Source organism: Mastigoproctus giganteus, chromosome 10 (assembly GCF_048544385.1).
Source record: "Mastigoproctus giganteus isolate SK-2022 chromosome 10, ASM4854438v1, whole genome shotgun sequence".
NCBI classification, from domain to species: Eukaryota; Metazoa; Arthropoda; class Arachnida; order Uropygi; family Thelyphonidae; genus Mastigoproctus; species Mastigoproctus giganteus.
The window spans coordinates 202015342-202041784 of NC_143584.1; the positions used below are offsets into that span (position 1 = coordinate 202015342).

At 38.7% G+C, this 26443-nt stretch overlaps 1 protein-coding gene across 3 annotated transcripts in view; it reads left to right on the top strand.

Annotated features, from left to right (window-relative positions):
* The window catches only part of XNP (ATRX chromatin remodeler XNP), a 664672-nt gene that overhangs the window by 188377 nt on the left and 449852 nt on the right, over positions 1 to 26443 (top strand). For all 3 annotated transcript variants that reach the window (XM_090383634.1, XM_090383636.1, XM_090383635.1), the window contains exon 11: positions 22579 to 22725. In XM_090383634.1, coding sequence (XP_090239760.1) covers positions 22579 to 22725 — 147 coding nt within the window. The remainder of the gene's footprint in view (positions 1 to 22578; positions 22726 to 26443) is intronic.

The following is a 26443-nucleotide window of genomic DNA, read 5'->3' on the forward strand; positions in this document are numbered from 1 at the left end:
ATGTCTTTGTGTGTGCGCGATGCAAGGAGTGTATCGAAATCAGGCAACAACTCAGCGTTCTTATGGGCCTATATGAGAGCTTGAAGGACAGGGTGGATGCCCTCGAAGGAAGTAAATTGAGGGGCCCATCAAGCTCTCAGCTGCCCACATCAACGCCAGAGCTTGCACTTGGTCATCACGCAACACAGCGGCAACCCCTAAGGCAGAATGCGCTGGTCCCACAGGAACTAGTTGTTGTTGGTGACTCTATTGTCAGGGAAACGGGGAACATCCTTTGTAAAAAGGATAGGTGGAACAGGACCAGGGTATGTCTGCCAGGGGCAAAGGTTGATGACGTTGTAGAGCGGATATCATCTTTCAAGGGCACAAAAGGTGATATAGTTCTACACGTTGGCACTAATGATATTAAGAGTAGGAGACCGGCGGAATTACTCAACAAGTACAGGTCACTGTTGAAAAAAAGCCGTGAAATAGGGTTGAATTTGAAAGTGTCTGCAATTCTGCCCAGACACGATAGGAGGGAGTACATGATGAGAGCCTTGTCGATCAATTCGGCCCTGGAAGGATTGTGCAAGGCTCAAGGGGTAGAATTTTTTTCAGCCTGGACTGTACTTGTTAACAGGAGAGATTGCTTCTACAGGGATGGGATACACTTAAATAGAAAGGGTGCAAGAATATTTGCTGATGCTATCGAGGCAGTGTTAGGTGGGTCGGAAAACTGCTAGTTTGGGAGGATACAAAGACTAATAGTTTAACAGTAACCGCAGGCAGAGGTGAAGGTGATTCTTGCACAACTTCTATTAGAATAAGAAGCGACCTGGAGCGAGGGGTGTTGGGGGTTTCAGGGACGGATGGCAGTCATCATGGAATAGTTGGGTATATGGGATGTGTTAGGGTAACAAGGAATAGGCATAGGAGCATGTATGCTTGCATGTATACCAATGCTAGAAGTATAGTAAATAAATTTGATGAATTTGAAGTGTTGGTCAAGACATCAAAGGCGGATATTGTTGGGATAGCAGAGACGTGGTGTCACAAAGATATAAGGAATGCAGAACTGGAATTTGGGGAGTACAATGTGTACAGAAAGGATAGACAGGACAGAAAGGGAGGGGGTGTTATGCTGTTAATTAAGAAAAACATAAAATCAAAGGAAGTGCACCCAGTTAACATAGATGAACAGTGCTCTGTTGAGTCAGTTTGGTGCGAGATAAGCACTGCGAAAGGAAAAATAAGGGTAGGAGTGTGTTATAGGCCTAATGACTTGAATGAGTACAATGAACAATTGTACAGAGAAATAGAGTGGGCCAGTAAATCTGAATGTCTTATAATGGGGGATTTTAACTTCCCAGATATTGACTGGAACTTGTGGGTTGGTCACTCACACACCAGTCAGACTTTTGTGGATTTATTGGATGATTGTTTTCTGCAGCAGCATGTTCGAGAGGCAACCAGAGAAAGTAACACTCTTGATCTGGTTATCAGCAGTGATCATTCGTGTATTAAGAATTTGCAGATAAAGGAACCACTAGGTGGCAGTGATCACAGTGTGCTGAAGTGGGATTTACTCAAAGAGGTAACTACCGTCAGGGGTAAAGGAAAGGGTTTTTGCTTCCGTAAAGGGGAGTACAGTGGTCTCAGACAGTTTTTAAATTCTGTACAGTGGGATCAACTGACGATGTTACCAACAGTAAATTCTAAGTGGGAAGCATTCAAGGAATTAATCGTGGAAGCTACTAGACTTTATATACCGATTAAGAAATATCGTTCAAGGTTTAGGCCTAAATGGTTATCAAATGAACTAATGAGACTCGTGACAGAGAAGAAAAATGCATGGGATGCATATAAATTATCAGGTGACGCAGAAGCCTGTGGCAGATATAAGCTAGTCTGTAATCAGGTCACAAAGGAGGTTCGGCAGGCGAAGACGGATTACGAGAAATCTTTGGCAAAGGATGCTAAGAAAAACAGCAAGGATTTCTTTACTTATATAAACTCTAAAAGGAAGGGGATGAATATGATTGGTCCACTTGACATCGATGGTTCGACTGTTGATGATCCTGCTCAGATAGCAAACAAACTGAATGAGTATTTTGTATCTACATTCACACGTGAGGAATTATTACAGTTTGAAAATGGAAGAAGGTTATCAAATTGTAGCAGTGTGCTTAATGATTTTGTAATAACTGAGAGCAAAGTGGAGGAGAAATTGTTGAAGTTAAACATAAGAAAGGCACCTGGGGTGGATGGGATCTATCCAGTTATTTTAAAGGAGGCGGCAAAGCAACTAAGCAAACCCTTAGCCATAATTATGAGAGCATTCTTGGACTCAGGGGAGGTTCCCACAGACTGGAGATGTGCAAATGTGTCCCCAATTCACAAAGGTGGATCGAAGGGTGACACGAGTAATTACAGACCAGTTAGTTTAACTTCTGTTCCGGGTAAAATAATGGAGTCACTGGTTAAAGATGCATTGCAGGATCATCTAGACAAGACTGCAACAATAATTCAAACACAGCATGGGTTTGTTAAGGGAAAGTCTTGTCTGACAAATTTGATTGGTTATTATGATGTGGTCACAAAGGAACTGGATGCGAAAAATAATTTTGATATCATATACTTGGATTTCAGGAAAGCTTTTGACACTGTTGCGCATGGAAGACTACTGTACAAATTGGAGCAGAATGGTATTAAGGGTAAGTTGCTACAATGGATAAAAGGATGGTTAAGTGGGAGAAGACAGAGAGTGGTAATCAATGGGTGCTGCTCTTCGTGGACTAATGTTATTAGTGGAGTCCCACAGGGTTCGGTGTTGGGTCCACTGTTGTTTTGTGTATTTATGAATGATATTGATGAAGGTATATCAGGCTTAATGTCGAAGTTTGCAGATGACACAAAGGTTGGCAGGGTTGTTAATGACAGTAATGGCAGTGTGCTACTGCAACAGGATCTAGATTATTTGGGCAGATGGGCTAAGAAGTGGCAACTGAAGTTCAACCTTGACAAATGCAAAGTACTGCATATGGGTAGAAGTAACCCCAGAGAAACGTACCAACTGTGTGGTACTACACTTAAGGTGGTAGAAAATGAAAAAGACCTGGGAGTAATTGTGCAGTCAGATATGAAGTTTTCTGAGCAATGCAGACAGGCTGCTAGTGCAGGTCATGGGATTTTGTCAATGATATATAGGAATTTTGCTAGCAGGGAAAAGGAGGTGATTGTCCCTCTGTATAAGGCAATGGTCAGGCCACGCCTTGAGTATTGCGTACAAGTCTGGAGGCCTCATTTTAGGAAGGATGTAGATTTGCTTGAGCGTGTACAGAGAAGAGCAACACGATTGGTGAGGGGAATGAAGGGATTCTCTTACCGAGAGAGGCTTAAGTTCTGCAAATTGCAGTGGCTGGAGACTAGGCACCTGCGCGGTGATCTGATTGAGGTCTATAAGGCCTTGAATGGGTTGAGCACGCTGAATTCTGATGGGATCCTTCCACTTGTTCAGATTACGAACCTACGGGGACATAAGTTCAAATTAAGAAAGGATAGATGTAGAATAGATGTGCGGAAATTTGCCTTTAGCCAGCGGGTGGTTAATTGCTGGAACAAACTTCCATCTGTCGTTGTGGAAGTTGATAGGTTAAATAAATTTAAGGAGGAACTGGACAGGCATTTGGAGGGAATGGTGTGATGATTTTTTTTTTTTTTTTTGGCTGATGCTGCATAAGCTCCTACACTTGCTTTCTTGCATCATGTGCCACTACTACTACTACTACTACTACTACTACAGTGCCACAAAAAATGCACATCCCATTGTAAATGTGATGCTGAAAATCCAGTCACTATTAATAATTCAATATGTATGCAGGCACAATGAATTTGTGCCTGCATACATGTATTCTTTGTTTGGGAAACAGTAACCTGAGTAACTTATTCTAGGTGGGATAGAGCTGATGTGCACAAATGAGGAAATGTGGATAGAGACTTTGGAGTTTTGATACAGTCAGACACAAAGATTAGTAAGGCCAAATGATGCAAGTTAGGGAACTTTTATTTGCATTAGACAAGGTAAAAATAAAGAAAATTCTTGTAAAACAGAATATTCATACTATTCTCAGACTCAGAAGATAACTATCCAATTCCGCTTTAAACTTAGTCAAACTCACTGCCTCTACCACATTGGGAAGTAACTTATTCCAGTGTTCAACAGCCAGCTCCCCATAGGTAAACTTCATGAGATCCATCTTCTGTTATTCACTGAGATTTTATGTTTCTGTCCCCTGATTTGTGTCTCCCTGACGGCAAACAAACCTTCCCTATACATTTTATTCAAACCCTTCAGTGCCTTATACACCTCAATTAGATATCTCCCCTTAGATGTATGGTTTTAAAACTTTGCAGTACACACCTCCTAAGCTGTTCTTTATATGCACATTGCTTTACACTTGTCATCAGTCAAGTTGTCCTTCTCTGAACCCTCTCCAGAAGTTCTGTCTGTTTTTTAGTTGTGTTCTTTGGACCTGAATAAAGTATTCCAAATGTCTAGCCATCACCTTGTATAGAGGGATAATAATGTCCTTCTCCCTCTTGGCGAAGGTGTTATGAGTCATGGACAGGACTATGTGCCATCCTAGCTGCCTGTTTACACTGCATGGAAAATTTCATGTCAGATTGAATCATAACACCTGTCATTTTTGCCTTCAGCCACTTTTAGCTCTTCTCCCCTCTAGCTTATATGTGACTCCAGGATTTCTGTTTCCCAAATGGTTAAGCATATGGTGTTAGCAAGTGGCCAGCAAGATGCATGGTGTTTTATCAGTGATTTACCCCCTTATACACCTCACTCAGATCCCCAAGCTCTGCAACCCGTGCCCTCTTAATCTCTCCTCATGTGGATTTACCTTGGCATTTAAGGAAAAGGCATATTGCGAATGCATGTTTCAGAGCATGGATACAAGGCACCTCAGAAGGATCTAATCGAGGTGTACACAACATTGGGTGTTTTGTGTGACTGAAATTTTTGCATTCAAATAGGAAGTGGACATAAATATAAACTCTTTGGGAAACTAATAGACTGGACCTTCATGAAGCTTGTGCTTCATGAAGGTCCAGTCTATGAATGACATTCTTTATGAATGTCATCTGCTTTCCTGGGTGATTGAGGTTGACAGTCTTGTAATGTTTAAGGTACAACTGGATGGTAGTGGGAAAAGTATGATAAAATAAATAAGATATGAATTGTACTGATAAAGTTTTATTTCTTTCTTTTTGGTTGATAAAGTAAATGCCCATCTTTCTTGCATCTTATAGCCTATAATACTAATCATGAAACTATGGGGAAAATAATAACTGGTTTTATTCTTGAATATTCATCATTATCCAGTTCTGTTATACTCAATAGGTGTAGGGCAATGTGTTATATAATCAGCCCCTCTGAACTGTTGGCCTTCCATTCACTGTTATTTTCATGATATAGTAGTAGTGGTATGGCATGTGATGCAAGAAAGCAAGTGTATGAACTTATGCAGCATCAGCCAAAAAAAAAAATCACACCATTCCCTCCAAATGCCTGTCCAGTTCCTCCTTAAATTTATTCAACCTATCAACTTCCACAACGACAGATGGAAGTTTGTTCCAGCAATTAACCACCCGCTGGCTAAAGGCAAACTTCCGCACATCTATTCTACATCTCTCCTTTCTTAATTTGAATTTATGCCCCCTTAGGTTCGTAATCTGAACAACAAGTGGAAGGATCCCATCAGAATTCAGCGTGCTCAACCCATTCAAGGCCTTATACACCTCAATCAGATCACCGCGCAGGTGCCTAGTCTCCAGCCACTGCAATTTGCAGAACTTAAGCCTCTCTTGGTAAGAGGATCCCTTCATTCCCCTCACCAATCATGTTGCCCTTCTCTGTACACGCTCAAGTAAATCTACATCCTTCCTAAAATGAGGCCTCCAGACCTGTACGCAGTACTCAAGGCGTGGCCTGACCATTGCCTTATACAGAGGGACAATCACCTCCTTTTCCCTGCTAGCAAAATTCCTATATATCATTGACAAAACCCCGTGACCTGCCCTTGCAGCCTGTCTGCATTGCTCAGAAAACTTCATATCTGACTGCACAATTACTCCCAGGTTTTCTTCATTTTCTACCACCTTAAGTGTAGTACCACACAGTTGGTACGTTTCTCTGAGGTTACTTCTACCCATATGCAGTACTTTGCATTTGTCAAGGTTAAACTTCAGTTGCCATTTTTTAGCCCATATGCCCAAATTATCTAGATCCTGTTGCAGTAGCACACTGCCATTACTGTCATAAACAACCCTTCCAACCTTTGTATCATCTGTAAACTTTGATTTAGCCTGATATACCTTCATCAATATCATTGATAAATAAACAAAACAACAGAGGTCCGAACCCTGTGGCACTCCACTAATAACATTAGTCCACGAAGAGCAGCACCCATTGATTACCACCCTCTGTCTTCTCCCACTTAACCATCCTTTTATCCATTGTAGCAACTTACCCTTAATACCATTCTGCTCCAATTTATACAGTAGTCTTACATGCGCAACAGTGTCAAAAGCTTTCCTGAAATCCAAGTATATGATATCAAAATTATTTTTTGCATCCAGTTCCTTTGTGACCACATCATAATATCCTATCATATTTGTCACACAAGACTTTCCCTTAACAAACCCATGCTGTGTCTGAATTATTGCTGCAGTCTTGTCTAGATGATCCTGCAATGCATCTTTAACCAGTGACTCCATTATTTTACCCGGAACAGAAATTAAACTAACTGGTCTGTAATTACTCGTGTCACCCTTCAATCCCCTTTTGTGAATTGGGGATACATTTGCGCATCTCCAGTCCATGGGAACCTCCCCTGAGTCCAAGGATGCTCTCATAATTATGGCTAAGGGTTTGGTTAGTTGCTTTGCCGCCTCCTTTAATATAACTGGATAGATCCCATCCACCCCAGGTACTTTTCTTATGTTTAATTTCAACAATTTCTCCTCCACTTTGCTCTCTGTTATTACAAAATCATTAAGTATCCTGCTACAATTTGATAACCTTCTGCCATTTTCAAACCTTAATAAATTCCTCATGTCTGCACTGCTCATAGAACTTCATATCTGCCTGCACGATTAACCCCAAGTCCTTTTCATTCTCTACCACTCTCAGTGTAGTACCACAGAATTGATACGTTGCTCTGTTTCCCATATGTAGTACTTTACATTTGTCAATGTTAAACTTCATTTGCCACCTCTCAGCCCATCCGCTCAACCTTTCCAGATCCTGTTGCAGTAGCATAGCGTCAGTAGCACACCTTAACAACCCTGCCAACCTTGTATCGTCTGCAAACGTGGACATTAAGCATGATATACCATCATCAATATCATTTATAAATACAGAAAACAATAATGGACCCAACACTGAACCCTGAGGGACTCCACTAATAACATTAGTCCACGATGAGCAGTGTCCATTGATTACCACTCTCTGTCTTCTCCCCATCAACCATCCATTTATCCATAGCAGCAATTTGCCTCCAGTGCCACACCGCTCCAATTTGTGCAGCAGTCTTCCATGTGCTACAGTATCAAAAGCCTTTCTAAGATCCAAATATATAATATCAAAGTTATTCCCTGCATCCAGTTCTTTTGTGACTGCATCATAGTATCCAATCAAATTGATCAGGCAAGACTTTCCCTTAACAAAACCATGCTGTGTCCGAGCTGTAACTGAAGTCTTGTCTAGATGATCCTGCAGTGCTTCTTTAATCAGTGCCTCCATTAATTTTCTTGGAACAGAAGTTAAACTCACAGGTCTAAAGTTACTTGTGTCAGCCTTTGATCCTCCTTTGTGAATTGGGGTCACATTTGCACATCTCCAGTCTATGGGTACCTCCCTTGAGTCCAGGGAAGCTCTCATAATTATGGCTAAGGGTTTGCTTACTTCCTTTGCTGCCTCCTTTAATATAACTGGATAGATCCCATTCACTCCAGGTGCCTTTCTTGTGTTTATCTTCAACAATTTCTCCTCCACTTTACTCTCAGTTATTACAAGATTATCTAGCTTACTGCCAGAGTTGGATGCACCTCTGGCATTCCCCTCGCTGAATAACTCCTCATATGTGAATGTCGATGCAAAATATTCATTTAGTTTGTTACCTAGCTGAGCAGGATCATCAACAGTTGAACCATCGATATCAAGTGGACCAATCTGATTCATCCCCTTCCTTCTAGAGTTTACATAAGTAAAGAACTCTTGCTGTTTTTCTTTGCATCCTTTGCCAAGGATTTCTCGTAATCTGCCTTTGCCTGCCTAACTTCCTTTGTAGCTTTGTTACAGACCAGATTATATCTATCATACGCTTCTGTGTCACATGTTAATTTATATGTATACCATGCATTTTTCTTCTCTGCCATGTCTCATTAGTTCATCTGACATCCATTTAGGCCTAAACCTTGAACAATATTTCTCAGTTGGTATGTAAAGCCTAGTAGCTTCCAAGATAAGTTCTTTGAATGCTTCCAATTTTGAATTTGCTGTTGGTAACATCATCAATTGGTCCCACTGTATAGAATTTAAATATTGTCTCAGACCATCAAGGCCTAAACCTTGAACAATATTTCTTAGTTGGTATGTAAAGCCTAGTATCTTCCAAGATAAGTTCTTTGAATGCTTCCAATTTTGAATTTGCTGTTGGTAACATCAACAGTTGGTCCCACTGTATAGAATTTAAATATTGTCTCAGACCATCGTAGTCGCCTTTACGAAAGCAAAAACCCTTCCCTTTACCCCAGATGGTAGTTACGTCTTTGACTAAATCCCACTTCAGCACACTGTGATCACTTATTGGATGATTATTTTCATCCAATAGGAGGATTTATTGGATGATTATTTTCTGCAGCAGCATGTTTGAGAGGCAACCAGAGAGTGTAATACTCTTGATCTGGTTATCAGCAGTGATCATTCGTGTATTAAGAATTTACAGATAAAGGAACCACTAGGTGGCACTGATCACAGTGTACTGGTGTAGGATTTACTTAAAGATATAAATACCATCAGGGATAAAGGAAAGGATTTTTGCATCCGTAAAGGTGACTACAATGGTCTCAGACAGTTTTTAAATTCTGTTCAGTGAGATCAACTGATGATGTTATGAATAGCAAATTCTAATTGGGAAGCATTCAAGGAATTAATCGTAGAAGCTACTAAAAGTTTCATACCTATTATTGTTCAAGGTTTAGGCCTAAATGGTTCTCAAATGATCTAATGAGACTTGTCGCAGAGAAGAAAAATGCATAGGATGCATATAAATTATCAGGCGACACAGAAGCCTGTGACAGATATAAGTTAGTCTGTAGTCAAGTCACAAAAGAGATGCTGCTGAAATAGTACTACTACTACTATTTCAGCAGCAAACCCATATGATGCTCCATTCCAACAAATTAAAGAAGCAGCAGAAAAGCAGAAGTTAAATTTCAACACTGTTTTCTGTCTTCCATATAATCAACCTTAAAGAATCTCTTAATAGAGCAACCAATAGTGCAGCTGGCAAAGGCAGATTATGAGAAATCTTTGGTAAAGGATGCTAAGTAAAACAGCAAGGATTTCTTTACTTATATAAACTCTAAAAGGAAGGGGATCAATCTGATTGGTCCACTTGATATTGATGGTTCGACTGTTGATGATCCTGCTCAGATAGCAAACCAACTGAATGAGTATTTTGCATCTACATTCACACATGAGGAGTTAAGGTTTGAAAATGGCAGAAGGTTATCAAATTGTAGCAGGGTGCTTAATGATTTTGTAATAACTGAGAAAAAAGTGGAGGAGAAATTGTTTAAGTTAAACCTAAGAAAGGCACCTGGGGTGGATGGGATCTGTCCACTTATATTAAAGGAGGCGGCAAAGGAAGTAAGCAAACCCTTAGCCATAATTATGAGAGAATCCTTGGATTCAGGGGAGGTTCCCACGGACTGGAAATATGCAAATGTATCCCCAATTCACAAAGGGGGGATCGAAGGGTGACACGAGTAATTATAGACCAGTTAGTTTAACTTCTGTTCTGGGTAAAATAATGGAGTCACTGGTTAAAGATGCACTGCAGGATCATGTAGACAAGACTGCAGCAATAATTCAGACACAGCATGGGTTTGTTAAGGGAAAGTCTTGTCTGACAAATTTGATAGGATATTATGATGTGGTTACAAAGGAACCTGATGCAAAAAATAATTTTGATATCGTATACTTGGATTTCAGGAAAGCTTTTGACACTGTTGCGCATGGAAGACAGGCGCCTCCATAGCCAGGTGGGAAGGAGCAGCAGTGTGTAGCACACGCTTCTTGATTAGACCAGGGTTCGAGCCCATCGCCACCAAATATGGAGAATGCGGAAAGGTCAGGGAATGACCACCGCATAACCCAGAGCAATATGGCATTAGTTGCTAAAGCTCCTAAAAACTAAAAAAAAAAAAAACTAAATAACAAGCATGGAAGACTACTCTACAAATTGGAGCAGAATGGTATTAAGGGTAAGTTGCTACAATAGATAAAAAAATGGTTGAGTGGGAGAAGACAGAGGGTTGTAATCAGTTGTTTATTTATCAATGATATTGTTGAAGGTATATCAGGCTTAGTGTCAAAGTTTGCAGATGATACAAAGGTTGGCAGGGTTGTTAATGACAGTAATGGGAGTGTGCTACTGCAACAGGATCTAGAAAATTTGGGCAGATGGGCTGAGAACTGGCAACTGAAGTTTAACATTGACAAATGCAAAGTACTGCATATGGGTAGAAGTAACCCCAGAGAAACGTACCAACTGTGTGGTACTACACTTAAGGTACTACACGTAGAAAATGAAAAAGACCTGAGAGTAATTATACAGTCAGATATGAAGTTTTCTGAGGAATGCAAACAGGCTGCCAGGGCAGGTCATGGGCTTTTGTCAATGATATATAGGAATTTTGCTAGCAGGGAAAAGGAGGTGATTGTACCTCTGTATAAGGCAATGGTCAGGCCACTCCTTGAATACTGCATACAGGTCTGGAGGCCTCATTTTAGGAAGAATGTAGATTTGCTTGAGTGTGTACAGAGAAAGGCAACAAGATTGGTGTGGGGAATGAAGGGATCCTCTTATCAAGAGATTCTTAAGTTCTGCAAATTGCATCAGCTGGAGACTAGGCACCTGCGAGGTGATCTGATTAACGTGTACAAGGCCTTGAATGGGTTGAGCACACTGAATTCTGATGGGATTATTCCACTAGTTCAGATTACTAACTAATGGGACATAAATTCAAATTGAGGAAAAACAGATGAGTAGATAGGCGGAAATTTGCCTTTAGCCAGCGGGTGGTTAATTGCTGGAACAAACTTCCATCTGTCATTATGGAAGTTGATAGGTTAACTAAATTTAAGGAGGAACTGGACAAACATTTAGAGGGAATTGTTTTGTAAATTTTTTTTTTTTTTTTTTTTTTTGGCTTATGCTGCATAAGCTCATACACTTGCTTTCTTGCATAACATGCCACACTACTACTACTACTACTACTACTATTTCAGCAGCAAACTGATATGATGCTCCATTCCAACAAATTAAAGAAGCAGCAGAAAGGCAGAAGTTAAATTTCAAAACTGGTCTCTGTCTTCCATATAATCAACCTTAAAGAATCTCTTAATAGAGCAACCAATAGTGCAGCTGGCCCTGATGGTATATTTTATATTATTTTAAAACGCTTGAATGATACTGCTTTACTAATTCTACTAATATTTTTAACAGAATTTTTCAGGAACATGTTTATCCTTACTCTTGGAGACATTCATTTGTATTTGCCATCCCTAAACCAGGAAAAGACTCTCTAATCCAGTTAATTATCGTCCAATTTCTTTAACTAATTGTTTGGGAAAAATACTGGAGAAAATGGTTCTCAAGTGCCTCTGGTTTCTAGAGTCACATAACATCTATCATAAAAATTTGTATGGCTTTCAGAAAAAGAGATCTGCATTTGATATGATGACCAAAGCAGAAGCAAACATCAGAAATGCTTTTGTCAGAAACGACCACCTAGTTATGGTAAGTCTGGATTTAGAAAAGGCCTTTAATACAAAATGGCGTTTTGGTATTTTACGAGATCGTGACACCTTTGGATTACGAGGCAGGCTTCTTTTGTTTATTCAGAGCTTTCTCCATGGCAGAACCTTTCAGGTTCGTTATCTAAATGTTCTTTCTAGAATCCATATACAGGAGGAGGGGGTATCCCTTGGGGATCTGTTTTGAGTCCTACTCTACTTTTTTGTAAGAATAAACAATATTATCCATGATATTCCAAGCACAGTAGAATTATATCATTATGCAGATGATCTCAAGATCTCATGCCATGGAAAAAATGTGAATTCTATTGAGAGACAGCTTCAGATCTTAATTAACAAAATTGAGTTGTGGATGTCTCGTAATGGCTACCGCTTATCAGCACAAAAATCCAAATGTATTCATTTCTGTAAAAAATGTAAGATCCACACTGAGCCTGAATTACAAATTAAAAATCTCACCATCCCTCTATCCAATAGTATCAGATTTCTTGGCCTAATACTTGACAATAATACTTGAGGGTGCTGACTCTCTTTAAAAATTACAGCTGTGAATTACAGGCTCCGAAAAAGCGATAAGTGTTTGCCTTTTTATTTGCCTAATTGTTATTTTATATTGTACTTAGTCTTATAGTTATTGTTACGCTGGTTATTTTTATTTTTAATTTAGATAAAGAGTTTTTGTAGATTACTACTTAATATAAGTAAACCTTTATTTCGTTTGAATCTTGCAGCCATTGTTTTTGTATAGAGTAGAAGGGAATTCAAATTTTTAATTGTTGTAACTAGGCAGCTCTAACGTATAATTATATAGCGTAGTATTGACAATTATTTAATTAAATTTATTGATCTTATTAATTTAAAATATCATGCTCCAGACTAGAGCAACAAAGCAATGGGCACAAAGTGGCAGGAGTGCTGCGACTCGGGGGAGAACTGAGGGGGGCAATTCTCCAACGCATCACAGCCAAAAAAAATGTGCAACTTGTGAAATGTTTGTCGAACTCTCTGGAACAGAACATGATCTAGTCAAGGAGGATGTCTTTGTGTATGCCATGTGCAGAGAGTGTCTAGAAATTAGGCATCAACTCAGCGTTCTACTGGGTGTCTATAAGAGCTTGAGGTGTAGGGTAGATGCCCTCGAAGAAATTAATATGAGGGACCCGTCAAGCTCTCAGCTGCCCAACTCAACACCAGAGCTCACTCCTGAGTATCAGGCAACACAGCAGCAATCTCCAAGACAGAATGCGCAAGTCCCAAAGGAACTAGTTAATGTTGGTGACTCTATTGTCAGGGGAATATATTGTGTAAAAAGGATAGATGGAACAGGACCAGGGTATGTCTGCCAGGGGCAAAAGTTGATGACGTTGTAAAGCATATGTCATCTTTTAAGGGCACAAAAGGTGATATTGTTGTACACATTGGCATCAATGACATTAAGAGGAGATCTGCAGATTTATTAACAAGTACAGGTCAATGTTGCAAAAAAGTCATGAAGTAGGATTAAATTTGAAAGTGTCTGCAATTCTGTCCAGACATGATAGGAGGGAGTATATGATGAGAGCCTTGTCAATCAATTCGGCCCTGGAGGAAATGGGCAAGGTTCAAGGGGTAAAATTTTTTTCAGCCTGGTCTGTGCTTGTTAACAGGAGAGACTGCTTTTACAGGGATGGGATACACTTAAATAGAAAGGGTGCAAGAATACTTGCTGATGCTATCGAGGCAGTGTTAGGTGGGTAGGAAAACGGCTAGCTTGGGGGAATTCACAGACTAAAAGGTTAAAAGTAGCTGCAGGCAGAGGTGAAGGTGATTCTTGCACAACTTCTATTAGAATAAGTAGCGACCTCGAGCAAGTGGTTCTGTGGGTTTCAAGGACTGATGGCAGTCATTGTGAAACAGATGGGTATATGGGATGTGTCACAGTAACTAGGAATAGAAATAGGTACATGTATACTTGCACAAATACCAATGCTAGAAGTATAGTAAATAAATTTGAAGAATTTGAAGTATTGGTCAAGACATCAAAGGCAGATATTGTTGGGATAGCAGAGACGTGGTGCCACACAGATATAAAAGAAAGTAGAACTGGAATTTGCGGAGCACAATGTGTACAGAAAGGATAGACAGGATAGGAAGGGAGGAGGTGTTATGCTGTTAATAAAGAAAACATAAAATCAAAAGAAGTGCATCCAGTTGATATAGATGAACACTGTTGAGTCAACCTGTCCAGCTGACATAAGCACTGCAAAAGCAAAAATAAGAGTAGGAGTGTGTTATAGGCCTAATGACTCGAATGAGTACAATGAACAATTGTACAGAGAAATAGTGTGTACAGAGAAATATTCTAGTAAATCAGAATGTCTTAAAATTGGGGGATTTTAACTTCCCAGATATTGACTGGAACTTGTGGGTTGGTTACTCACACACTAGTAAGACTTTTGTGGATTCATTGGATCATTGTTTTCTGCAGCAGCATGTTCGAGAGGCAACCAGAGAGGGTAATACTCTTGATCTGGTTATCAGCAGTGATCATTCGTGCATTAAGAATTTTCAGATAAAGGAACCACTAGGTGGCAGTGATCACAGTGTACTGATGTGGAATTTACTTAAAGATATAAATACCATCAGGGGTAAAGGAAAGGGTTTTTGCTTCCGTAAAGGTGAGTACAGTGGTCTTAAACAGTTTTTTAATTCTATACAGTGGGATCAACTGACGATGTTACCAACAGTAAATTCTAAGTGGGGAGCATTCAACGATTTAATCGTGGAGGCTACTAAAAGTTTCATACCTATTAAGAAATATTGTTCAAGGTTCAGTCCTAAATGGTTAGCATTAGCATTAGTAGAGGCATTTGATGCAAGAAAGCAAGCTTATGCAGCATCAGCCAAAAAAAAAAAAAAAAAAAAAAAAACCCACTTCCGCTTCACCCCTCTGTTCGTTCAAAATACCTGTCCAGCTGAGCCTTAAACTTATTTAGGCTATCAACTTCCACAAAGGATGGAAGTCTGTTCCACCAACCAACCACCCACTGGCTAAAGGCAAATTTCCGCACTTCTATCCTACATCTGTCTTTCCTCAATTTGAATTTATGCCCTCTCAGGTGATTATTCTGAGCGAGAGGAAGAATCCCATCAGCATTCAGCATGCTCAAACCATTCAAGGCCTTATACACCTCTATCAGATCACCTCGCTGGTGCCTAGTCTCCAGACACTGTAATTTGCAAAACTTAAGCCTTTCTTCGTAAGAGCACCCCTTTGTTCCATTCACTAATCTTGTTGCCCTTCTCTGTACTCGTTCCAGCAGCTCTACATCCTTCTTGAAATGAGGCCTCCAGACCTGTTTACAGTACTCTAGGTGTGGCCTGACCATTACCTTATACAAGGGAATAATCACCTCCTTATCCTTGCTAGAAAAATTCCTATATATCATTGACAATACACCATGAGCTACTCTTGCAGCCCGTCTGCACTGCTCAGAGAACTTCATATCTGCCTGCACAACCACCTCCTGGTCCCTTTCATTCTCTACCACTGTCAGTGTAGTACCACAGAGTTGATACGTTGCTCTGGGGTTGCTGTTTCCCATGTGTAGTACTTTACATTTGTCAATGTTAAACTTCATTTGCCACCTCTCAGCCCATCTGCTCAACCTTTCCAGATCCTGTTACAGCAGCATAGTGTCAGTAGTGTCCTTGACAACCCTGCCTTCCTTTGTATCGTCTGCAAACTTCGACATTAAGCTTGATATATACCCTCATCAATATCATTTATGAATACAGAAAACAATAATGGACCCAACACTGAACCCTGAGGGACTCCACTAATAACATTAGTCCACGACGAGCAGTGTCCATTGATTACCACTCTCTCTGTCTTCTCCCCCTCAGCCACCCCTTTATCCACAGCAGCAATTTGCCTCCAATGCCACACTGCTCCAATTTGTGCAGCAGTCTTCCATATGCAACAGTATCTGGATAGATCCCATTCACTCCAGGTGCCTTTCTTGTGTTTATCTTCAACAATTTCTCCTCCACTTTACTCTCAGTTATTACAAGATTATCTAGCTTACTGCTACATTGAATACACCTCTGGCTTTCCCCTCGCTAAATAACTCCTCATGTGTGAATGTCGATGCAAAATATTCATTTAGTTTGTTAGCTACCTGAGCAGGATCATCAACAGTTGACCCATCGATATCAAGTGGACCAATCTGATTCATCCCCTTCCTTCTAGAGTTTACATAAGTAAAGAACTCTTTGCTGTTTTTCTTTGCATCCCTTGCCAAAGATTTCTCGTAATCTGCCTTCCCCTGCCTAACTTCTTTGTAACTTGGTTACAGATCAACTTGTACCTATCATAGGCTTCTGTGTCATGTGTTAATTTTTATGTATCTCATGCATGTTTCTTCTCTGCCATATGCCTCATCAGTTCATCTGACATCCATTTAGGCCTAAACCTTGAACAATATTTCTTAGTTGGTATGTAAAGCGTAGTAGCTTCCAAGATAAGTTCTTTGAATGCTTCCCATTTTGCATTTGCTGTTGGTAACATCATCAGTAGGTCCCACTGTATAGAATTTAAATACTGTCTCAGTCCATCATAGTTGCCTTTACGAAAGCAATAACCCTTCCCTTTACCCCTAATGGTAGTTACCTCTTTGAGTAAATCCCACTTCAGCACACTGTGATCACTGCCACCTAGTGGTTCATTTATCTGCAGATTCTTAATGCATGAAGAATCACTGCTGATAATCAAATCAAGAGTATTCCTTCCTCTAATTGCCCCCCGAACATGCTGATGGAAAAAACAATCATCCAATAAATCCACAAAAGCCTTGCTAGTGTGTGAGTGACCAGCCCCCAAATTCCAGTCAGTATCTGGGAAATTAAAATCTCCCATTATAAGACTCTCTGATTTACTGGCCCACTCTATTTCCCTGTACAGTTTCTTATTATACTCATCAGAGTCATTAGGCCTATAGCACACTCCTACTCTCAATTTTGATCTCCCAATGCTTATGTCACACCAAACTGACTCGACACTGCAATGTCCAGCAATGTCCACTGGCTTCACTTCCTTGGATTTAAGTATTTCTTAACTAATAGCATAACCCCTCCTCCCTTCCTATCCTGTCTATCCTTCCTGTAGACGTTGTACTCCCCAAATTGCAGTTCTGCATCCCTTATATCTGTGTGACACCACGTCTCTGATATCCCAACAATATCTGCCTTCGATGTTTTGAGCAATACCTCAAATTCATCAAATTTAATTACTAAACTCCTAGTATTGGTGTACACGCAAGTATACATGCACCTATTTCTATTCTTAGCTACCCTAACACAGCGCACACACAAAGACATCCCCCATGGCAATATCATGTCCCGTACCTGAATGCTCCACAAACATCATGTAAGCTGTGCATTTTAGAAGGCTGTAATTCAGAAGGCAACTGCCCCCCTCAGTTCTCCTCAGCCACAGCACTTCCATTAGCTTGAGCCTTTTGTTTTTCTACTCTGGTCTGAGTCATGATTTCTTTTAAATTAAATAAAATTTAAATTTCAGTTTATAACCCTACTTATCTCCCAACACAGTTATAACGGGATATATATTTTTTAGTGTCAAGTATTAATTATCTCCGAGTTCCCTTTATATAACTTCCGTATCAGTTATCTATTAATTAATTATGTTACGTTTGTAATCTAAGTCGGTATATGTATTTAGTTAAAAGTACAGTTTAAATGCCAACGAAGTTCAACAAGTTTAATAGATTTTACCGATCACTGAAAATATTATAACCTATACTTATACTAACACCAACTAGGTTCGATATATAATGATCGTATGACAAAGACAAAGGCGGGAAGTTACGAACGGTAATCTATGGACACTTAAGTATTAATTAACTTTCAATCTCGCTGTCTCAATTCAGAATAAACTAACGATCCTTACTAGGTCTATAAACTACTTACAAAAAATAATTTGATGTAAAAAATATTCAATAAGCGGCTAAATATGGCTAAAAAAAAAACTTCTCGTTCAGCGGAGTTGCAACTTGTAACACGTGGATACCCTTACCGATACTTTTATGCAATTGCAAGGCCGAGTAAAGAATAAATACACCAAATTAATCAGAAAATCACAAAATAATGCTATACTACTAAATTTAAATCAAAAGTTTTAGAAAAACAATAATTTCAAATCAATAAATAATAAAAATCCACTTAGCGGCATTGAACACGTCTGGCCCCTACTAGCCCCGTCAGCAGACTCTCAATTAATTGGTTATTAATTGAACTAATGAGACTCATGACAGAGAAGAAAAATGCATGGGATGCATATAAATTATCAAGCGACTAAGAAGCCTATGGCAGATATAAGCTAGTCTGTAATAGATCACAAAGGAGGTTAGGCAGGCGAAGGCAGATTACGAGAAATCTTTGGCAAAGAATGCTAAGAAAAACAGCAAGAATTTTTTACTTATATAAACTCTAAAAGGAAAGGAATGAATCTGATTGGTTCACTTGATATCGATGGTTCAATTGTTGATGATCCTGCTCAGATAGCAAACAAACTGAATGAGTATTTTGCATCTACATTCACACATGAGGAGTTATTAAGGTTTGAAAATGGCAGAAGATTATCAAATTGTAGCAGGGTGCTTAATGATTTTGTAATAATTGGGAGCATAGTGGAGGAGAAATTGTTGAAGTTAAACATAAGAAAGGCACCTGGGGTGGATGAGCTATCCAGTTATATTAAAGGAGGCGGCAAAGCAACTAAGCAAACCCTTAGCCATAATTATGAGAGCATCCTTGGACTCAGGCGAGGTCCCACGGACTGGAGATGTGCAAATGTATCCCCAATTCACAAATGGGGATCGAAGAGTGACACGAGTAATTACAGACCAGTTAGTTTAACTTTTGTTCCGGGCAAAATAATGGAGTCACTGGTTAAAGATGCATTGCAGGATCATCAGACAAGACTAGTAATAATTCAGACACAGCATGGGTTTTTTAAAGTAAAGTTTTGTCTGACAAATTCGATTGGATATTATGATATGGTTACAAAGGAACTGGATGCAAAAAATAATTTTTATATCATATATTTGGATTTCAGGAAAGTTTTTGACACTGTTGCGCATGGAAGACTATTGTACAAATTGGAGCAGAATGGTATTAAGGGTAAGTTGCTACAATGGATAAAAGGATGGTTGAGTGGGAGAAGACAGAGGGTGGTAATTAATGTGTGCTGCTGCTCTTCGTGGATTAATGTTATTAGTGGAGTCCCACAATGTTCGGGGTTGGGTCCTCTGTTGTTTTGTTTATTTATCAATGTTATTGATGAAGGTATATCAGGCTTAGTGTCAAAGTTTGCAGATGATACAAAGGTTGGCAGATTTGTTAATGACAGTAATGGCAGTGTACTACTGCAACAGGATCTAGATAATTTTGGCAGATGGGCTAAGAAGTGGCAACTGAAGTTTAACCTTGACAAATGCAAAGTACTGCATATGGATAGAAGTAACTCCAGAGAAACGTACCAACTGTGTGGTACTACACTTAAGGTGGTAGAAAATGAAAAAGACCTTGGAGTAATTTTGCAGTCAGATATGAAGTTTTCTGAGCAATGCATACAGGCTGCCAGGGCAAGTCATGGGGTTTTGTCAATGATATATAGGAATTTTGCTAGCAGGGAGAAGGCGGTGATTGTCCCTCTGTATAAGGCAATGGTCAGGCCTTGAGTACTGCATACATGTCTGTAGGTCTCATTTTAGGAAGAATGTAGATTTGCTTGTGCGTGTACAGAGAAGGGCAACAAGACTTGTGAGGGGAATGAAGGGATCCTCTTACCAAGAGAGGCTTAAGTTCTGCAAATTGCAATGGCTGGAGACTAGGCACCTGTGCACTGATCTGATTGAGGTGTATAAGGCCTTGAATGGGTTGAGCACGCTGAATTCTGATGGGATCCTTCCACTTGTTCAGATTACAAACCTAAGGGGGCATAAATTCAAATTAAGAAAAGAGAGATGTAGAATAGAGGTGCGGAAGTTTGCCTTTAGCCAGCGGGTGGTTAATTGCTGGAACAAACTTCCATCTGTCGTGGAAGTTGATAGGTTAAATAAATTTAAGGAGGAACTGGACAGGCATTTGGAGGGAATGGTGTGATTTTTTTTTTTTTTGGCTGATGCTGCATAAGCTCATACACTTGCTTTCATGCATCACATGCCACTACTACTACAACATACCTGACAACCATTTGCTTGAAAAAATTAAATATATTCAGCAGAGTACTATCTTCATCCACATGGGGTGCTGACCGATACACTCTGCTTCGGCTATATTGAGTATTAATCTGATCTCGCTTGTTTTACGGAGCTCAAATCTATGACTCTGCCAGGAAAAGTGCACTAATTCGGCTAGACACTATCCATCACAGTGCTCTTAGAACTGCTTTAGGAGCATTCAGAACATCCCCTGTACAGAGTCTGTATATAGAGGCACACGAACCTCCCCTCGATCTTCGGAGCAAAATGTTGCTACTCAACTATGCTGCAAAAATACAGACTCTGCTCTTTCATCCTATCTGGCCATACTTATTTGAGCCCCAATGGTCCACCTTTTATCACAACAAACCTAACGAAAATAAGCCAGTTGTAATAAGGCTTCTACAGTTAATAGAATGTTGGAACTTACATATAAATAATATCTTTCAGGACATAAACACTTATGAACCTCCATGGTCTAGTTATATACCGGTCTGTGATCTCTCTTTCCAACAATGGGGGAAAAAACAGGCAGCAGATCCCACCATCAGGAAACTCCATGCTGCTCATATAGCTAAAAATTCTCAGTATTTTCATATATATATATATATACTGATGACTCAAAAACAAGGAAACAGTAGCTGCAGCGGCAGTTTCCACTATCTTTTCTAGTTCTGTGTCCCTTCCGAAAGAATGCAGTGTCTATACTGCCGAACTTTTTGTTTTAAAGATAGCTCTAGATCACGTAACTGATCTGTCCTGTAAGCAAACAATGATCTATTCTGACTCTTTGAGTGCAATAAGAGCATTAAAAAAAATTCATCCAAGCCAATCCACCCCGTATTGAAGCAAATCAGATCACAGATAATTGTGTTACATGCTGCTAACCAATCAGTCACTTTCTGTTGGATACCAGATCATGTAGGCATCAAAAGAAAATGAACATGCCGATCAAACCGCTAAACATCCGACCACTGCCTGCTCTCGTAACTACCAAGTGCCATATACAGACTACAAATCAGTCATAAAAAACGTCTGAAGAACAATGGTTGCAGATCTGGCAGGCTCAGGGTGGTAATAAGCTGCTGCAATTCAAATGGGAACCTCAGTTGTGGGAATCAAGCATGAAATCAAATAGGCAAGAGGAGGTGATCCTGGCTAGGATGGATATTGGGCACACACATCCAGTCCATATTTATCTGCTAATGGGGGAAGATCCGCCTATTTGTACATATTGTCAGACTGCACTTACGGTGAAGCATATCCTATTAAATTGTAACCAATACGTTAATGCTCGAAACACAATTTTCACATCTGCAAGAACCTTTAATATTATCTCATCTGATTGGAGACAATGCAAATCTAGCTGAATTTTTTGCTTCTTGAAGCAGGCGCAATTATTAAACAGATTTTAACATTTCAACTGCAGTAGTAAATAGAATCAGGCACAATATGGCCTTAACAGCCCTTGTGCCATTAAACAAAAAACCAACAACAACATATCAGAACAAGTCATGTTATACTTTCTTTAATGAAAGTATCACATGACTTGTGGCCTACTCAATTGTTTTTTTTTTTTTGTTTTTTTTTATATTATTATTATTTGTAGCTACCAGCTGTAGATACTGATGCTTTTTGATAGGAGGCCACTGATCTTCACAGTACATTGCATAATATTAGTCATGGTTATTAATCTTTTTTTTTTTTTTTTTTTTTGGCTGATGCTGCATAAGCTTGCTTTCTTGCATCAAATGCCTCTTTAAACACAATATGTGAGACAATTTTTTTTTAATCAGAAATCATGTGGTGTTTGGTCTAGCAAACATGGTTGCATCTTCAGTAACAGTAGGTTTCCAAAAGTTACCCATTGTTCTTATACTTTGGTATTTATGATGTATTAATGATTAATTTTATTTGAGTATACAGTAGGTGCTTTTGTTGCCCTGTGAATATTTGAAGAACTTTGGTGACTGCTAAATTTATAAATACTCTCACATAGAAGTATATGTATGCATACTTGAAAGTTTTTAGTAACCCCAGTTTCTGACCGTTTTTAGCCTCCACTTTCCCTTGCAGTGCTTTTGACATTCTGCTTAAGGAGGATCTTTATACTCTTAGGAGTACTCGATTAAAAAAGCTTGAGAATATGACCTTGTGAGATAGTTCAAATTTTAGTTTATTTATTTTATTTTTTTATTATTATTTTTTTTTTTCCAGGCTAAAGATGCTGATACTCCTGCTACAAAGGGTGGCAGGAAAAATATTCGTAAGGTTATGTCAGACAAAAAGGTTGAAAATGCAACAAAAAAAGCTACTCAAGAAGAAAAGGAGAGGCGAAAACGTGTTGCCGACCGGCAAAAATTGGTAAGTGCAATGTTTCTTTACTCCTGCTCAAAAAATCTGATTGTATTTCTGTAATACAGTTAGCAAATTAAATGAAAATTGGCAATTTTCACTACAGCATATCCAGTAAATCGTGATAGATTATATTAATTTATATAAATTATATTTTAATGTAAGAAATTATAATAATAAATGAATAAAAATAAAATAATTTTAAAGCTTATTTTATCCTGTTTTGTAGAATTACTGGTTAATGTGTATGTGCAGTTGAACTTCTGTAACTGTAGCCCAATGGAAGGGCAAGAAAATCTCTATTGAAACTTCAGGTTATGCAAGCAGAATTTAAGAGAAGTAAATGGACTTCTAAAAAGAAATAAGAGAAGTAAAAGTTCTCAACATCCACATTACACAAATCCAACAGTTGGCGAGAACATTGCATTCGACATTGCTTCTGCAAAGGTGTCAGCAGTCTTGGAACTCATTGTGCGGAGCCCTTAGACATGTGCACATGGTCATGTAAAATGCTGTGGGCAGACCCGTAACTAATTCCCACTGCATTTGCAATGAAATGAATTGTCACACCTCTGTCACTCAACACCAGCTGCCCAACCTTTGAAACCGTCTCACTCTCTGTGGATGTTGATGGCCTGCCTTCTTTTGGCTTCTCAAAGACGCTTGTACGACCACCCTGGAACTCCCGTTTCCACTTTTTTACCCTGTTATAGGATGGTGAATTCTGCCCATACACAGCTTTCATTTCTTTGTCAATTTTCTGAGCTAGCTTGCCCTGCAAATGCAGGAACTTTATCACTACTCAATACTCCACTTTGTCAACCAATACTTTCCTCAGATTCCAGGCACCATCTCTTGTGTATGATCACCTATGGGAATGGAATTTTACATGTTAATTATTGAATATGTAGACAACTTATATTAAAAATGGCATCTTCTTACTGATGTTTTATGTAGGTCAGGGTGCGAACTTTTTGATACGCCCTCGTACTCTATATATGTTGTTCAAGCACATATATGCACTGTTACACAAAGTACAAAAAAAATTAAAATACCTGTTAGAGCAATGTCATTATGAATTTTAATATACCTTCAGTATGTTTCTAATCTACATTCTGCATCAATGATTTTGTTAGAATGGATGTTGAAAAATTAGATAACTCTGTCACTTGTTGATACAGCTTATTCAGTGCTTGACTGCTCTGTGTAAGTGAAATAAACATGTTGAAAAAACATTACATGGTGCACAAAGCTTATTGATCAGCCAGTCACATAATTTTTCAGTTGAATTTATATAGACTGAAAACCCTTTATATTACTGCACAAAAAAAACTTCATATTTTATTATTACCATCAGCATTATCTGTTTAGAGAGATCTGGGTTGAATTACCATTGGCAACTGAAGCAATTTCTAAAATCTCCTTCAATTAAGGCTTTACTTAGCCGATCTCTGTCGGAGGGAGTAGGATTTGCCCCCCCCCGTGAGTTATTCCATGCAAATCAGGTCATGAATACACACTTAAGACAAAATACACAATGCTGTGATATGGTCTAAGTTGTTGATATGCCTAAAACCTAACAATATCAACATTATACTATCAGGCTATTTTTAATGCTCATCAAAATACGTGAATCATATACTTTGTTGCATTTTAAGATAATTTATATTTCTTGTCCTTCAAACTATAGACCATTTGAAAGCTACCACAGAAATACTTTCAAATTTATAGTTGCAATACATGCAGAAACATTGATGAGCATGTATACAATTGTTACATTTTTAATCAAGGACCCAAGGGAACATCTGGCATATGGAATAAACTGTAGCAATGACAAGTGCATATAGAAATGGCCCAAGAGGATACCTCTGATTCATGTGTAAAGGTATTTAGATGTTGAATTGATCACAATGAAAACAATAAAAATTCTCTACTAATCTGAAATTTTCGAAAACTTTTATACAAAAAATATCAACTTTATCTTACTACTGATTATCACATGAGTAATTGATATTAAGAACATATACATTGTACAGTTTAAATGACAACAGATATCAGCAAGTACTTATAGTATTAGGTTTTGTGCATTTTTATGGGCATTAAAGGCTCTAATTGTCATACAAACTGCAGGGAAGTCCTTTAAGTGTAAACCAAAGAATAATGCCCTTTCAGCATAAACTGTTTTCTACTGGTGATTTATTTATTTTAGTTTTATATTTAGTTTTAAATTTTATTTAGTTGTAGTTATTTATTACATCTCTGGTTGAAGTGAGGCATGGGAGAAATTGTGAATCTACAGTAATTGGTCTTGGATAATAATAGATTGCCTATCTTTCAGCTTTATCCATTCATATTTTTCTGAAACTTTGTCTTAAAAATTAATAAATAAATCTTACTGAAAAAAAAATTATACAATATTCAAGTTATCAAAAAGAAATAATATGCAATAGATGGGAGATTGTGGTCAGTAAAATAAATATACTTTGAGTTACAGAAAAACAATTTTATTTTTATACAGGCTGTTTCAAGAGTATGTGCAGAAGGTTCTGAAAATATTTTAGGGTTCAAAATAAGAAAAACATCATAAACATGTGTCAGAAAAGACTTCATTTTGGAGATATCAAAATGAAGTCTCCTCTGACATCTGCAGAAAGTGCAGTCATGGACATTGGAAGATGCTTTTGTTGTTATTGCTTGAAGAAGATTCCTCTTAATGGTGTAGCATTTTGGTTCTATTGAATTCTCATCTAAAGCTAAAACCAACTTACTAGCATCTTACTTTTCCTTTAACTCTTGCATTGATGACTATGTTAGATCTCGTTAGAACTCTTTACCATATTGAACACATCCCATCAGTGCCTCTTTGGTCTTTCAACACAGACATTAGAAGAATCCTGAAACAACTTTAGTGTCAAGAAGTCTCCAGGTTATGATGGCATTTCTCCACTTGTTGTTAAAACCTGTGCTCCAAATTAATGGATTTTGCATTGCCTTTTTTACAATCTCTTGTTTGATTTGTATTTTTCTTACTGAATGGAAGAAATTGCACATACCCAAGAAATTGCTAAGTAGAGTGGCAAATCCTGTCTTGCAAGTATCATCCCATTGCACATATTTCCTGCTACAAAGTAGTGAAAATTCCATAACACCACCTCTTAATTGCAAAAACCTTTCATCTAATCAATAATTGCCAATATTTTGGATTTCAGGAAAGTTTCTGATACTGTTGCATATAAAAAACTGCTGTATAAATTGAGGGAATGTAGCATTAAATGCAGTTTACTGCTGTGGATAAAGGGATAGTCGAGTTTGAGAAGACAGAGAGTGGTTATCATTGGACATTGCCTTTCATGGGTATATCAGATAATATCTAAGTTTGCAGATGATACAAGGTTGGCAGGATGATTAATGACAATAATGAAGATATGATGCTGCAACCAGATCTAGAAAATTTAGGCAGATGAGCTGAGAAATAGCAGTTGATGTTTAACGTTGACAAATTCAAGGTACTGCATATGGGTAGCAGTAATCTGGATTAACATACCAGCTGTGTGCTATTACACTCAGGATGATGGAAAATGAAAAAGACATTGGAGGTATTTGTGCAGTCAGATGTGAAGTTCTCTGAGCACGGCAGACAGGCTGCCAGGTCATGTCATGGAGTTTTTGTCGATGGTGTACAGGAATTTTGCTAGCAGGGATAAGGAGGTCATTATCCCATCATATA